The sequence below is a fragment of the Frieseomelitta varia genome, unplaced genomic scaffold, assembly GCF_011392965.1.
Source record: "Frieseomelitta varia isolate USP_RPSP 00005682 unplaced genomic scaffold, Fvar_1.2 scaffold_852, whole genome shotgun sequence".
In the NCBI taxonomy this organism is placed as follows: Eukaryota; Metazoa; Arthropoda; class Insecta; order Hymenoptera; family Apidae; genus Frieseomelitta; species Frieseomelitta varia.
Genome location: NW_025110648.1, coordinates 123,596 through 140,855, shown reverse-complemented (window position 1 = coordinate 140,855; position 17,260 = coordinate 123,596). Strand labels below are relative to the sequence as shown.

The window sequence follows — 17,260 nt, the reverse complement described above, 5'->3', positions numbered from 1 at the left end:
CTCTCTCTTTCTCTTTTTCTCTCTAGTGTGCATCGAACAAATGAACGAGTTTTAACGTATCGTGCATTCTGCTCAACTTTTTTTCTGCCAATGATTCAAGTCATTTTACGAAATATAGCGTGGCAAAATTAGTACGATCTTTCTTCATTAATATAATGAATTAATTATTGACAACATTGTACATACATATATACCGAAATTCAAAATGATTCAAAATGACGATTTTTATTCAATCAAGCGTAGGCTGCAGTTCGTTCGAAGTAAAATAAAACGCTCGAAGAAAGCGAAAGAAAAGAAACTCTGAGAAAAATTAATCAACAGTTGCGCGATAAATCAACCCTCTGATTCCCATTAACGTTACTACCTTTCAAACTCGCGCAATCGTTTGCAACAGTTCAAACACAATTAACTTCTCAACATCCGACGAATTAATCACCGGTCCAAAATACTTCAACGTCCGAATCCAATTACTACCGGTGTTTCGCGATAGCCGACCAGTAATAACGTCAAGTCGCCTAATATACGTTCGCGATGGACGTACCGGATGAATCGTTACAGGTAACGAGCACGCCTATGTTATAACCTCGAAGAGTGATGACCACGTCGTGTAACGACAATAAATAATCGGTGAAATATCAAGCAACGAAACACGAAAGTATTTAAGTTCTGGGATAGCAAGATTGCGTGGCATTCTTTCTTTCTTTCTCGAAAGAAGGAAAGAGCAAAGAGGAATCTAAACGAGAAGAAAAGTGAAGAGAAGTGAAAAAAGGAGAAGAAGAAAGCGCAGAAGAGAGAAAAGAAGAGAATAAACTCTTGAAAGACTACGGTGATGTCTTCATTCGAGGTAATTAGAGGCAAGGATGCACATAAACAGGACGTTATTTCTTCGGTGAAACGGATGTTCCCATCCCTTTAGGCCTGCCTTTCCTGGCCAATGGTGGTCTCGTCGACTACTTGTCCGCGGTCGCATACCGGTCCAATCGAAACGCGGGGTGAGATAGAGAACTCTTCAATTCCAAATAGGTAGGAGAACAGAAAGTTCGAGGAGATCAATGGACGGAGAGAATAAGCAAAAAGTAACAAGTATCGATGACGAATGCTATTGCTTCAATATACCTATAGTTTTTCGTGTTTTTTGTTTCTTTTTTTTTTTTTTCATTGAAAACGAATGGAAGAATCTAGATGTTTCAAAAACTCTAATACAAATTTAATAGCATATTAGCATATCGAAACGTAAGAAACTTTGATTAGTACGATATATTTACTAAAAATTATTCAAATTTGCGCCGGAAAACGTACCATTACGTCAACGTATAAAATCTTTATGAAAAATGACAAATTGTGATAATTCTAGCGTTGTGCGATAATTCTAAATTAACGATACTTTTCGCTCACCATTATGAAGTCTGCTTTTGGAGGTTCGCAGGTGCTCGATAATGGAGGTGAGGGGTCTGCGGCCACTACCGCTGCCACCCCCACAGCTCCAAGGGAAATCACGCTCCGAGCCGTCCGCCAGGTTGTCACAGTCCTGGAAGGTAAAACAGAAAAAGGAAATTAGACGAGGACAGAGATAGGCAAAGGATGACGGAAACGCACTACTCTCTACCATTTCCCACGCTTCACCGCAAAACGCACTGTGTCCTCGAGCGCATGGTGATTCAACTACGAGTACGAGTGATGGGATTCTCATTGGTCGCGGTAATGAGGATAAAGTGGAACCAAGTTATGGAACGGTCAAATATTTGATATAGGAGATATTTCAAAAACTAATCGATCAGAATAAAAATGCAAAACAACAAAATTGGTTTCGTTCGAAATCTGAGCGATCGGATCAAATAGCAAATTTGTGAATAAAATGCATCCATAACTAACATAATTATGTATATCAGGAACAACCATATGGTGGAAATATACTTGAGAAAAGACAACCTACATCTTCCAAATCCTTCTTCCGTAATCTTAAATCTTGGCCAAACCGTTATTACCATAAAAATCCATTTATAAAATCACAAGATATGTCTCATGCTAGAATTGAGATTCAGTCTTTAATTCCACTAAAGATTTACATCTTTTCTCGAACTCTCTACATGATGTAATATTTATAAGGTAGATAATTTACTAAATTGCCAAATTTCACGACAAATTTATTATTTTTTTCTCAAATTACGAAAGAAAATACCGAAATATCTTTTAAAATTCTCCAAAAGTTCTTATTCTTTAATAATCGAAGAAGGAGTAAAAATCATATTTATCAAAGTAACGAATCATACTAAAGCGTTTGAATCCAAAATTCACTGAAATTCAAAGTGAAGAAGAAGAAGAAGAAGAAGAAGAAGAAGAAGGAAAACGAAGGGAAAAGTAATGATGTACGTATTTCTGAGATATTTCACAGCTGAACGACATACATCAACGAGAACAAAATCGACTCTGTACGATCGGATAATGTCGCTTGCGAAGCGAACAGACCAAGTACTCTTGTTCGACGAGCGCTCTCGATCCGCTTCGGACTTATGGTTAGGTCGGCTTACAACCGGATCGGATCGATTCTCCGTGACACGTATGGCGGTGTCCCCCGTGCATTATAGAGTCTGGACGTCTCTCGATCTCTCGCTCGAACCTTCTTCTTTTCCTCCTCCTCCTCCTCTTCCTCCTTCTGCTTCTTCTTTTGCTTCTTCTTCCTTCTCCTCCTCTTCCTCTTCTTCTTCTTCTTCTTTTTCCTCTTCTACATCTAAAAACTGGCTTCATCTAGAACTGGAGTTAGATCGTAATACACGAACGCGACTATCACGATCAACGTCGACTAGTCAATGAAGGCGAAGACGAAGACGAAGACGAAGACGAAGACGAAAGATGAGGATAAGAAGACGACCAAGTTGGAGAACCGGGAGGACCGTTACCAAGAAGTCGTTAAGCTTCATCGTTAAGTCGATTATCCGCAGCCCTTGACGACGAGGATCCAAGCATCGAGTTTCCTCCCTTTGGGCCACGTTTATCGGTTGGCCAATGTGTCATGGCTCAAAGCGTTATCCGGATGGATCCAGTTTTATCGATCGTGTTACGATAAAACGCGGATCGGTTGCCCGTTTCTCGAGGGCCGGCCGGCGTTAATCTGTACGCGCGTCGCATACGCGCCGATTTATGAGGGCCAGAACGAGAATTTGTCGATCGGTAATGTACGATGCTTGTCGAGAACTATATGTACGTATATGTAGGTACAACGAGCGCGCGGACATCGTATGTTAGATGATTCATGATAGCATGATAGCACGATAGCACGATAGCACGATAGCACGATAGCACGATAGCGCGTATGCTTGTGTATGCCTCGCTTGGTATAATGCGGCGTCATTATCACTCGCTGCAGAGGCGGCGCGGTATTTTTAATCGAACGTTTTTAAACGAGATCTCGAGGATATAGTAGAGTCGAAAAAGATACAAAAAATATAGAAGATGACCGTTTTCGGATAATGAAAAAGGCGTTGGTTACGAGGTTCGTTTTACCACGAAATTGACGCTGAAATTGAAGTGCTTTGGCAAGAAAGAAATTCTGTTTGATAACATGGTTCTGTTGTTCGATGTTGATCGACAATACACGTCGGTATGACGCAATTTATGTATATAAGAAACAAGATTTTGTCGAATCTTTGCGTCTCGATATTCATTTTACTTTAACGGATGGGAGCACATTCGTCGTGTCAAGAAAGAATTTTACACAAGAAATCGTCCATTCTATAATGATAATTCTTTTGAAATTTTCGTCAAAATGTTGAAACTTTGTAAAATGAGAAAACGCAATTGGCAAAAGACACAGTAGCAACAGCAGCGGCAATAAATAAATTCTTGACCTTCGAATTAAGCAATATCGTTCTACTTTCAAATATCTACTATACATATAGCATGTAGGTAAATGTGTAGGTATTGCCCACTCTGACAATAGAATCCACGCTAAAAGTTTCGATTTTCCCCAACTCCTGATTACTCCTCTACTCAAAATCCTCCCTATCGAAAAGATAAAAACGCCAGGCAAGCAGATTCTCGATTTAAATTGCAACAGATTCGTAAAGCACCGAAGGAACAAGGTCTCTGTTTGGGATAAGTATATACATGTACGAATATATATACAGTATAAATATATAGGTACGTACGTGCACATATCGTGTCATAAATTTGTTGCAGAGGCGTTTTGCAAAGGGGAGGGGGAGGGAGAGGAAGAAAGACGTAGAAGGACGTAGCTGATGTGCTGACTTATAACCACCTGTCTTTCTACGGTGCCACTTGGCCTGTAATTGCCGAAGAGTGTTGGCCGTAATCGTGGTCGCTGTCCACTGTGGCGGTAGTCCTCTTTCACCTTGTCCTTCTGATCGTCGACGACGAGGACGACGAAGACGACGAGGACGACGAGGACGACGAGGACGACGAGGACGACGAGGACGACGAGGACGACGAGGACGACGAGGACGACGAGAACGACAAGGGTCGAGATTCTTCGAGGAAACTAAGCGGCGCGCAACAAGCGGCCCCGTTCAAGTGGCGTAGAGTGTCATCAGCGGTTTGCAACGGCGACGACAACGGCCGACAGTTTTCGCGAAAAGGTTCGAGTCCACGTCGACGGACGTGGCATGTTTGCCATCGAGAAACCGGCGCACTCGACGAAGGAAAAGGTTTGTCCAAGTTGTTCCTCGTCCTCTCGAGACATCCTGCCGTTAATAGCGAAGAGGAACCAGCGTGGCCCTCTCCCCACCGGCCGAGCTATGTCGAGCGTAGCCACTCGTGACAATGATAGAGACACACGCGAAAGTGCTTTCCAGGAAGAATCCAGTCGAAGAAGCTTTGTAATTCATCATCGTTCTAAACTCGATGAGACCCATAGTAACTAAGCTGGTAGCAAGTAACTGAGAACACGCAAACTATCGTGGCAGACGATATTTTCTATTTGCTTTATAATTCGTCAATACGATTTCTACCATTTCAGTGATCGGATCAAGAATAATATACGGATAGTGAAAGTAGATGGAAGTCAGACAGAGGATATAACGCAATGATTTCTTTTTTAACCAACTATTATATACGCGTGATCTTCTTCGAGTTGTTCCGCTAGAAAATATTCGAGAATATTTGAGAATACTTGACGTATTTAGAATTTACTTGACACGTGTAGAATGTTTACTCGCGAAATCTGCCTGAAGGGACGACACGAGCAGAAGATCGTCTTGGACAGCCTCTGTCGGAGATGGACAAGAATCTCGTTAAAGGGACAAAAGAGCGCGATTAATTAAAAGGGCGAAACAAACAAACGTAGGGTCTCTGATCTTTGCACGTGAAAAACATATCTTAACATTTGAATTTTCGTCGCAGTGGGAGCCAACCTGGCCTCAAATGAGCGCTCGTTCTTCAAATAAGTACCCGAAGAACACCCGCTGGTAACATCTGCAAACCACGTAGATGCGCGTGTTCCGTGGCAACGAAAAACTTGCGGCACGTATCTTTTCGCGGTGCAAAGAATTACGAACATGTTGGCTTCGGACAGACAGTTGAACCATACCCACGGCATTTTCTCCGTAAGGTTGCAACTTGTAACCAAGAGACAAAAGCTTCGCCCAATCCTTCTCGCCCTATTTCTTTTTATGTCAGTTACATCGCATTGAGTTCAAATTATTTAAATGGTAACACAAGGCGAATGAAAATTCGATTCTTCTCGAAAAATTCGAGACAAATTTCTACACATTTCTACGGAAAAATTATGAATTAGCCATTTCGATTGAAATTATCGTACGAAAGGCACTGAGAGATTCGATACGAGATACTTTCATCGAAAGATTCCATGCAAAACACAGCGATAGAAAGTTACCCTTCAAGTTAACCAAAGCCAAGCGCCAAGTTTCCATAGTTGACAAAGACGCTCGTATCATTAGCCTAGTACATTACTGACGGCGTTCGACAGATTGTTGTACGTTGAAATTGATCTGAAACGATATTAGCGGGCAACGTGTAACAACCGATGGGACCTTTCCGCGAAAACCGCTTTTACAGTTATAGTTATATAGGTACATATATCGATATCGAGGATATAGCCACGACGTGCACGTCGACGACTTGATGCGGCATTGTGCAGCTGATCATTTGGAATCGGCATATAATTGGCTGGCCTGGTAAGCTACCAGCTGGTCGACGAGTGGCGCACGCTAATGTGCCTCTAATGTCGTCAGTTCTTCGTCCCACCTTGCCTCTGTACGTAGCTCCCTGCTCGATCGACCATCTCGTCGCGTTGTGTCGCGTCCCGTTTCCTCGTTTTCACTACGGTATTACTCCGCGTGCAACTCACTAGCATCTATCTCTACTGCTCTCTGCTGTTTCATCTCCTAATCCAATCCGAATTGCAAGTCTCATTTCGCCAATTTTTGCAATAATTGGCAAATAATTGTTCTCTTGTTGGATAGTTCTCTTGTTTCGAGAAAGACTAGCTTCAGGTTCAACTTGCGGGTTTCGTCGTGTTGACAAATTCCTCAACTATATTTGACAATGTCAGTTATTGTTAATAGAACGACATTTGATTCACGTAACAATAGAATTTATTATGGATAAACTGTGCCGTAATGTCGATCGAACTTCACGATGTTAAATATCATCGACCGATAAACGACACCGATTTGTAATTTGTTAACTCTTGCAAAAGGGTCCAGACTGTGAACAAATGATTCACGAAAATTCATCCACTAACTAAGTTAGTTACCTAACAAGGTTTGGGTCGCGTAGCATATACCACAAGCGAGACCACCGTCACATCGTTTCAAGTATCTGGCAAAAGAGATCATTTTTCATCGGAAGATTAGTATTCTGAAAGAGACCGTCTTACATCGCCGCTAAAACATGCTGCTCAACCACAAACGTCCAGGGAGAGATTAGCTTGCCGCATTGCGTCACTTTAGCGGGACTTTATAATGCTGTAAGGCCAAGTTAACAACCAGATGACCCGCAGAGACGATGACGAACGTGATGGGTGAAATAATCGTCCGCATCGATAAACCGAGTAATCCAGGGAAGAGAGGCGGAGAAATGGTGGAAATATTTAACGGTGGCGGAATGGAAGACCTCTGGCAAGGTTAGCTCTCATCAAGCACGCATTAGGGAAAGACTCGGCGGACGTCCCGTAGGGAAAGGATGAGAAAGCGGTGCTACCGTTGCGACGGAGAAGAATAGCGTCAATCAAGCCCACATTCGATCAAGTCCGTCCGAAGAGACTGCTCTCAGAATCCGGTCCAGTGGATTTGAATAATTGACAAAAAATTGATGACAATGCGTCTCGCAAAAGAGCGAAGACTGCCCCCATCTTCCTGTTTCCATTTTCACGCATAAATAATACAGAGGAAATACACAGTTTAATTAATATAAAAATTCGTTGATTAATTTGAAATAAGTTCATCAAACTGTTTTATTCAATTACAAACATGGCAATCACCATAACGACGAGACGGACTCTGGCTGGAATAAAAGCAGCGACCGTGTCGTTTGGAAGATGCCATCTTCCGTGTTAACAGAAATCCCGTGTAGGTACGTGACAAATATTTCCCAAATACATACAAATATATTCGATTGATCGTCCGCCATCCGAAGTCTCAAACGATGTATCAAATTTTGCCACGCTTTCACCGACTGCTTTCTATATCGCTAAGAGATGCTAACCGAACTCGTGAATGCTGAATGGCGAACCATCGACACTTATCGAGCGGAACAATCTTCAGGAAGTGCACCTGTTAAATCCGGGTCATGGCCGACGTGCCAGCAACAAATTGAATTCCGCCTTTTCTCCCATCTCGCCCATTCCGTTTTCTCTTTACTTTTCCTTTCCTTTCCTTTCCTTTCCTTTCCTTTCGCCTGACCATTTATGTATTATGTACGCTTCTCCATTTTCTCGCATTTTCGCTCGACTTTATCGGAGAACAGTTTTTTTCTTTTTTCTTTCATGGAATCGAAATGCAAAGCGCTGGAAAAATTTCTCAAAGGACAAGACATATTGTATTCAGAAATGATTCGTTTATCACCGTTTATCATCGTCTCGAGATTTGTTTCGAAATTCGAAAGCGATCGTGACTCACATTTGACAAATAATTTGATATTGCAATAAATAGATGTGTACATGTATACATATACGCAGTATGAGTGATATATTTGGAAACAACTAGCTTTGCATTCTTTCCATCGACTTTGAAACATATTCGAAAAAATTCTACCCAGCAGTACGATACAGCTTGAACACAATTTGAACCCAAGTTGAAATAACTTTCGTCGTCAACGAACTAACGGTTCGAATTTAGAAACTATTTTCCTGTAAAAACTAGAAAATTGATTTGTCAACTTCATCCCTCCAACTGCACCTTCTCTAGATTTTGCTTGTGTCAAGTTTCAGGATTTAAAGTTTTTCAATTCTCTTAAAAAACGATATTGTTCAACGTTGTTTCTACACGTTGTTTCATCGCTTGTCCTGAATGGATTAATCCAATATATTTGATCAAATAGTGTGACCAAAGGTAGTGTGCACAAGTGTACGGCGCGGTAAACAATATCGAATCAGATTTTCTCTGGTGTTCCCGCGAACACGCTTACACGCACACACGCGTGCCATTAAACTGGAATTCTAAGAATCGGCTCTTGACATTCACGAGGAAAGCGTTCCTCACGTCGCAATGCCAACTGATTACGTACCGGAGCGATCCATCCATCACCATCATCGTGCATCGCCGTTCTCGCAAGTGCGCGTAACCTTTCAGCATCGATGAAGAAAATAGCTTGTGACTAATCGGGGGAAAAAAGTGGCGCAACTGGAGATATTAACGGCGGCGAGGGCAGAGTTCAGTGCGCCCTTTAGCATCGAGCGTGAACGTGTGAATGTGAACCAAGCGAGAGACAAGAGTGAAATAACTCTGCGAAGGTGACTGATTGTGAGTCAGAAGGCTGGAAAAGCTGAGTGAGAGAATCCCGAGAAAAAATAAAATTACAACACAAGTTGTAAATTCACGAGAGAAAATCTTCAAGGAACGTTTAAACGAACGAAGCGTGAGTATTGGTTGACCGCTTCAAAATTTTTGACAAACGACGCTTGATTGATCTCGCGTTTGATCGGCAAATCAAAAAATCGGTATTAGGATTTCTTTGAGAAAGAGATCAACGATCGGTCGAATTTGCCGTGCCAAATTCGTTTGAACTTCGTTCGAGTCATTTCGAGTTATTTCGTTTGGATTTCAGCGATTCGAAGTGGATGCTCGCGAGTCGCATTGCCGAGCTAATTGAAACTCGAACGTGCAAGATAATGACAGACACAGGCCGCGGCTGTGGCTGTGGCTGTGGCTGTGGCTGTGGCTGTGGCCGTGACGAGTGGCGAATGGCGAGTAGCGAGTAGCGAGTGGCGAGTGGCGAGTGGCGTGTATTTTCGTGCCACGAGCATTGATTATGAAATCACGAGCTGGTAGGTGGTCCCATACGATTACCGCTATTGGTAGCATTTAAACCATCCGCCAATTTCCCTTTGTCCCCTTTGCACGTGTCACTTATTTACGCGTACAGATTTGTATTCTGATTTGGAGTACAGTTTCATGGATATTAAATGCTTGACGCAGCTAATTTACCAATCGTAGATCACTTGTCGAATTTCTATCGAGTTCTATCGAAACTCCTACTGTTGTCCTCCTATGTGTCTATTTTTCAAAATACAAAATACATTATAATATTATAATATACGCTGACCGACCAAAGTCATTTCAACATTCGACACAGAAATCTCTTTAACTAATTTGATCGTTAATTTGACAACATATTGTATATCGTACTGTATGTCACAAGTGTTGAGATGCGTTGATAAATCATTCGAAAAAGTTGAACAATTTCTATCAAGACTTCATGAAATGACAAATTAACGAGCATCGTTTGTCCTATCGGTATAATTTCACGGTTTGATAATTGATCTCAACTTTCTTTCATCTTTCTCGTGGAAGCATCGGTAGGCAAACGGTGCTTCAACGGTGCTTCAAATTAAGTTATTAGATAAGAAGTGCTATCGTGATTGTCGTAATAATAGGGTGATAGGGGCTTAATTAAGTCCAATCCGCAGATAGCGGGCAACGTTCTTTGAACCGTGCCCTGCAATTTAACGTTTCAATTGCTTTGTGAAAGTACCGACGAACTTGTCGAGTTGAGTAAGCTTCGTATCTCTCTTCTACATCGTGTATATCTGTGCATTTCACAGCCAATTTCTTCCAAATTTCTCGTCTGTTTGTAATCTTCAAACAAAAGACAAACTTTTATCTTCGAAGAATCGACACCGCGACAAGCTTGCGCAACGCGCAATCGATGAGTGGGAAAGATCGATCCTTGAACGTCGAGTCGGAGCATTGGCTACGTGGATGTATTAATTGCCGGGAAATTACGACACAACGTATTCTCATTCTGACATTTGCTACGTATGTTCACTAATGGTGAGCATTATTTCTCAGTGTCTAGTTGAAATTCCTGTCAACGATTGTGTCGCAGAGAAAGCGTTGATTGTTATCTGATTGACCAAGTTACGCAATACCGATTCGTGCTTGTGTAGATGCCAAGGTAGCAGAGAGTTGTGCGTGATTCATTCAGGGCTCGTTTTGAAATTAATTTGCCACAAGATTTAAGATCTTTCAGGTTAGAAACTGACTTTGTACGTCATCACAGTTAGAAATAATTTTCACAGACATTCACAGACACTCGATTAGAGTAATTAGATAACAATTTGATCTCCTCGAAGACGGTTCTATAGAAACGGAAAATTCTTTGAAAGCGACGCAAACAATGAATAAATTCTATATCTACGCACTAGCGCTTGATCTATTCGAGGCAATCCAGGCGGGATTATCGTAATCAAATCAGCTCCGTGAATTCAAATCGCGTAGGTGATTCAATAGCGTTGCTAGGGTCAAATATGTCTTAAGTAGCGGGGTGTGTACGGATCATAAGTTTCATGGTATTCCAGGCTATATCCAGCCGAGCCTTCGAGTACGCTCTCGTGTCAAGAGGTGAAGGTCTAACACGGCCTTGAAGAGCGCGAGCTCGTACGGTCTGCAACACGCTCTCTCCCATTTCCTCATTGAATCCAGAGGTTCTCTTCCGCGAAAATCCAAATCGGTTGGCTGTCGGCGCTCCATTTGAGATGAAGAATGGATGGAACTGTCCATCGTGATATCTAGAATGTGATCTCAGAAGGAAACGTTGGTTGACTTTTATTCTACCTTGTGGAGAAATCGTTCCTCTCCTCGTCGCGAAAATTTCTATCGAAATTCCATCATTTTTCAATTATGTTTCCTCGCACCTTCGTTTCTTGTCCAAAGAAAACACTATACAGTATAGTAAATTTTTAGTTTTTATCTGTCGACGTTAATCACACAGTCTTCTTCGAATCACATAGTGGTTCGATTAAATCGCACCTACGTAGATTAGAATCGCAGAGTGTTCGTTACAATTTGAATAATGTTGTACATTCTATTTATCAATCTCTCATTCAGCTATGAAAAGTTTATATTTCATAAAATATTAAGTCGAAAATATCGTATCTTTCTATCCCAATAGTTACGTAAATAATAATTTCATCGTTAGATTAGCATTTGTTCATAACTGGTAGGAAAATAATAGTCTTCTTTGCTAGTCAGAATTTCGTTGTTGTATCGATAAAAATTTCACTGAAATTTGTCAAATGAACATTTCCGTTTAAGTCCACTTAATATGTATCTTCGTTAATAAAAATTTGATTGGATTGTTGTTTCTTTACAAGCATGAGGATTTCATTGACACCTGCCTCGACAAACTGATGCAGACCGATTCAAGCGTATCTGATTTTTGTTTTTCAATTCTCGCGTTAACGTCAAAATGCCAATGAATACGGCTGAATGCCCACGGAAAATGCCTGATAATTATCATGATCACTCGCGTACGTCTATCCGCGATACCATTCTCCATAATCGATATCCAATACAATCACCAGCACGTATGTACGATCGACAAGCTCCAGATGCAATTTCCTTCACGCTTGCCAATAGGATTATGATTGCAGCAACATTTACTCTGGCTGAGCGCTATCTCTGTTATCAGTAAGAATTTCTCGTCGATGATTCGGTTTGCAACATTGTTACGAGACAATAACTTTTATCCTTGATATCAACATTTATTAATATTTAGCTTTTCATAAGTATCCGCGAAACATACACATCTACGTTATGTACATAAACACTACAATGACTGAACTACACTCAGCTAAAGTCATCAATTGAAATGAAGAAACATTCTCGTGTAAGCTATTTTTATATAGAAATTTACAAGGTAGGGATAATCGGCCGATGCTGAAGTCCTTGCCTTTATCATTGCTCTACACCACTTCTGCACCGAAATAACATCGAATCGAAATCAATTCTTCTAATTTCACAGAGGCATCGACAGTCGACTTGCAAACGTCGCAAGCTTCGTTCGACATTCTCGAGCAAAATCATGTTGGAAGGAGAAACCCGTAAAGCAGGATTTACAAGTGACGTGGTCCTTGTGTCGAATCGATTTCACCGATTTCACGAATAACCAGAATATCCTGCCGTCGCTTCCACGCCCTTTCCCACCCTCTCCTCTCTCTCTCTCTCTCTCTCTCTCTCTCTCTCTCTCTCTCTCTATTTTACTTCCTCTTACGACTCCTCTTTCTTCTTCTCTCCCTCTTTTTCTTCCTATTCTTCTTTTTTTACTTTTCTTCTTCTTCTTCGTCTTCTTCTTCTTCTACTTCTTCCCCTTCTTCTTCTTCCTCTTCTGGCCACACATCAGCCAGGGTAGAAGAAAATCCCGTGACGTCCTGACTGCTGTGTGTACGCCCCACTACCGCAAAAAAAGGTAGTGGTTCGGTTCTCGATAACTACCGTGCACGCCGACAAGAAGGGAGGTGGTTACGCCGACAAGAAGGAAAGAAGAGCCCGAAGAGAGAGAGCAAAGAGAAGAGGGAAGGACGAATCGTGAAACAAGAAGCAAGACCATTGGAAATACAGAAGGAGAAGAGAAGAAAAGAGATCGGATAAAGAGGAGAGAAACTGGCTAACGAAAGGAGAAAGAAAGATTCGAAAGGGATCAGGGACCCTTCTCCTCCTAGTTGGTCCACATTAATTAACCTGCTCTCTTAATTGCGCGGCTTGTTTATTGCATGGCCACGGCCATTTGTCGATGGCTGGCTTGCCCTGGCTGCTACACCGCATAGAGACCTATTATCCGATCTCTACTGTGCCTTTCTTCTCTCTCTCCCTCTCTCTCTCTCTCTCTCTCTCTCTCTCTCTCTCTCTCTCTCTCTCCCTCCCTCCCTCCCTCCCTCCCTCTCCGTTTCTCTCGACAATTCCTGATACACATACACGTGTACACACGCACATATATATCGATTGCACAGAGCCTTCTGTAATCTACATACGATCGGATTCACATTTCTATTTGTCGATCCGGCCAAACCAAGGATATTTATCCCGTTTTGGATATCGCGGTCGTGTTTTTTCGCATGATTCATGATCGGTGTTAATGAACCAAACTTTGCTTGTCCCCGGTAGCTCGTTTCACGCCGATTTGTTCGTACAGTCGTCAACACAGGAAATACTACGTGTTCAGTTTGCTTGCTTATTGCAATATATTGAAATTTCATCAAAACTCGTTCTGCAAATTTTTTCATTTCAATAAACAGGAATCCATTTGTCAACAAATTCAAACTCCTCGCATTGCCAAACGTCAAAATTAAAATTGAATTGATATATCGCTTCTTCTGACGATGATTATTTTTTGAGCACGAGTCACGAACCAATAACGAGGCAGTTAAAATCACAAAAGAGACGAGGAGCGGTCAAATGAGCAAACGAGACAACGAGAGTAGCGCAAGTGCAGCTGTCTAATGAAGCAATCCGGAAAAAAACGGAAAGCGAGAGTGCAACCGTTGGACGACGAATCATCTCTTCGTTCGAATCTCAAAAGGTCAATGCAAGCATCAGCGACTAGACCATCAAGATTCTGTGACGAAAAACGATTTTGAACAGTGAAAGAAAAGAGAAGAAAAAGGAGACGAAGAAGCGCTGATGAAGCGACGACGTGAATCTCTAATTAAGCCACAGTGGCAATTAGTAATTATAGTAGTCTCCAAACGTGAACGGCCCGGTGTTTCAATCAAAAGGGATCGGCTCGGTTTGCAAAAGTCTCTGTTTGAGAGCCAGGCCCATAGCGTTATCACAAGTCGAGTTTTTCATTGATGCCGGTAGCCACGGATCGAAACCGGTTCATGGAGGTCGAATCGCCCAAGACCGAGGTACGACAGAGGCCACAGAAATAAGAGAGCAAAAAGAAGGAGGAGGAGGAGGAGGAGGAGAAGAAGAAGAAGAAGAAGGAGGAGGAGGAGGAGGAGAAGGAGAAGAGGAAGAAGACGATGACAAAGTGAGCGGCAGAGGAAGAGAAGAGTGAACGTTGTTGCACGGCAACCACGACCTCGTACGTCAGGCCAACTCCTTTTCTCACCCTCTTTCTCACTCTTCGCTGAGACTGCGTCCGTAAAATGTTGAAATGCTCGGGATAAAACGACACGCGATATTCCGTCTTCCACGCTGCGAGATATACGCTGCGTTTGATTTCCTTTTTTCTTGTTTTTTTCGTTTTGACACAGAATATCAACTCAGGGCTCGTCGCTAAGTCCATGCTTCGGATCACGTTCGTGTGCACGACACATCGTCGTCGATGCGTTCATCGAATAACGTTCCAGGGATCCATGATGGTCCGTTGGTTTTGATTAGAGTGGACGAAGATAGACGATTATTATTTTGTGTCTCGCGAACAAGACAGTAATTGAATTGGAACATTTTGTTTACAGCACATATGTATGTACGTAGTCATTTATCAGCGAATGCTTTATTATTTCAGAGATGGCATGGCCATTCTAAATCCGAGGCCAATAACAAACGACAGAGATACAACCGTTCCCTCGAGGAAGCAGTAGAGATGAAGAAGACTGTGAAGACGAAAACAAACGACACTCGATAAGGGAGGATTTAGGAAGAAATGTATCGGTCTACGACGCGGCACGGAGCATTCACGTCGCACTCCGACGGTTGAAGAAGAATGAAAAGAGCGAAACGGAAAGGGACAGCGTCGAGTTACGAGAGTCGAACCTATTTTCGGTCGGCGAAATGCAAGTAGAACGATAGTCCCGTGATGCATCGCGGCATATGGCGTAAATCAAGCAGCTGCGACGACTGATTCCAGCGGTACCAACCCACGCTCGCATTATATCAGCCAGAGAGGCATATTTATTGCCCCAGGCCGCCTAGATTGGAACAAACGCCGCGTTGCACCAGACCCATCTGTACCAGTGTACAGATAAGTATAGCTGAATTTTGTATTATTCGACGCAGCCGGTGTTCCCATCAGCCGGTGATACACGATTCGCCATTCCTGCCATGCCATTTTTTTACACGGCTTTGCTACGTAAGCATGTTCCATTGGGATTTTTCAGACATTATATATTCTACTTGTTATGGCTATTAATCGATCGACCGTGTACATCTTGCTAAGGGGTAAAATTTCCTCCCATGTTATTTCCTCCTATCTGTATGTGCGCCATCTTTTTATTTCTAGCACTGGACACGATACGTTGTGGTGTTACACTTCATTTGTCGAATTTGATTGAAAAAGATCAACCGCTCTTATACTTTTTTTCGCAAGTAATCTCGCGTATTTGAAATTCATAGATTCTCGAGGGAGAGATAAACATTGCGATTAAGCAACGACGTCAAATTCATCTCTTTCGAAATGAAACTTTTCACAAAAACTTGCTACATACATTAAGAAAAATTGATCCATCAAATGGCAGATTGAACAGATGCGTGCGAGTAACTACATAAATAAAGAAATATTAATAACTAAATCAATATTTATGCTAGCGACCACTAACAAGCAGAAACTTTCACGTTAATAATATCGCCATTCCAGAAAGCTTTCCATCGGAGTGAGACCCCTTTATCGAACAACATCAAAGAAACGTGATGAAGAATACCCGCTCATAAGTAAGTTTCATATACGACAGGGTCGTATCGGTGATAATGCGTATGGACGCGACGTATGCACACGCGTACATATACATATATCTAACTACGATAAACCGACGGGACGCGACGCGACACGACGCGACACGACGCGACACGACGCGACACGACGCGACACGACGCGACGCGATGCGGAGAAGAGCTCCAGGGTACAAGGAAGTCGGGATTTGTGGTACCAAGAAGCCGTGATTGCCGTGGCCCTTGCTGCCACGTTCATTACCGATCGCGCCATTAATCTGGAACAGTCTGATGGCTCGCAAGCCAGTAAATATCTGAAACGATAACATCTGCGACTTAACATTCGTTCCACGGATCGCAGAGTGTGCCGGTCCTCGACTCTTCATACCAGCGGCAACTCATCCTCGTCGGTGATCAACCTCGCGAGAATCGTTCCCAGAACAGGATCTCTCTTACACGACTGATCCAGTTTTCATTGTACGTTTGCATATGCGTTTCTTCCGACAAGAACAATCTTTAATATATGCATATGTACTAACAGCTAATCTCGTCGACATTTTACACACCAATTTGTGGCAAACGCGACAAAAGTTTCAAAAACTCAAATCTGTTGTAACTGTCTCTCCATATGTATGTATGTATGTATGTATGTACCAACAAACTCATAGCCCATGTTAAACGCGTTGAAAATAGGAAACGTCGAGCGAAACTGTCGTCGCTTAGTCTTGAGTCGTTCCAGTAATTAGATATCCCTGGAAATACGTTAAACCCCGAACCACGGACTCGCGAGTGCGACTAGCCGAAGTACTTTCGTACCATTGGAGAATCAGTGATATTAGCTTACGAGATTGGAAACGCGATAGCCATACCTACGAGACTCACTTATTCCGCCTATGTCACAAAAATATGTTTAAGCATCGCGTAGAATAATGCAATTGCAATTTATTCGATTTATATAGAAAGGTCGCACAAAGTCTGCAAAGTGAAATATTCAGAATGAGACATTGATGCAGTGACGAACATTTGCACAGTGAAAATTTTCGTACTTTTACGTGAACGTACGAAACAAATTTCGTTGTTCCGCAAACGTTTCGCACTGTTGCGAAAAATAATTCTTCGATGCGTCAAAAAGAAAAAGTATTATCAGAAAGCAAGAATCGCGAGTGTAACTCACAACGCAGGCAGAACCACGCCGC

The 17,260-nt window shown here is 42.2% G+C and overlaps 1 protein-coding gene across 1 annotated transcript; it reads left to right on the top strand.

Moving 5' to 3' along the window:
- The first annotated feature begins 6,981 nt into the window (after window positions 1-6,981).
- LOC122536592 lies at window positions 6,982-15,283 on the top strand. Its single transcript, XM_043669063.1, has 3 exons — window positions 6,982-7,099; window positions 8,942-9,051; window positions 14,926-15,283. Exons 1-3 carry the CDS (start codon window positions 6,982-6,984, stop codon window positions 15,043-15,045), a joined length of 348 nt encoding a protein of 115 aa, XP_043524998.1. The 3' UTR covers window positions 15,046-15,283.
- Window positions 15,284-17,260: the final 1,977 nt, after the last annotated feature.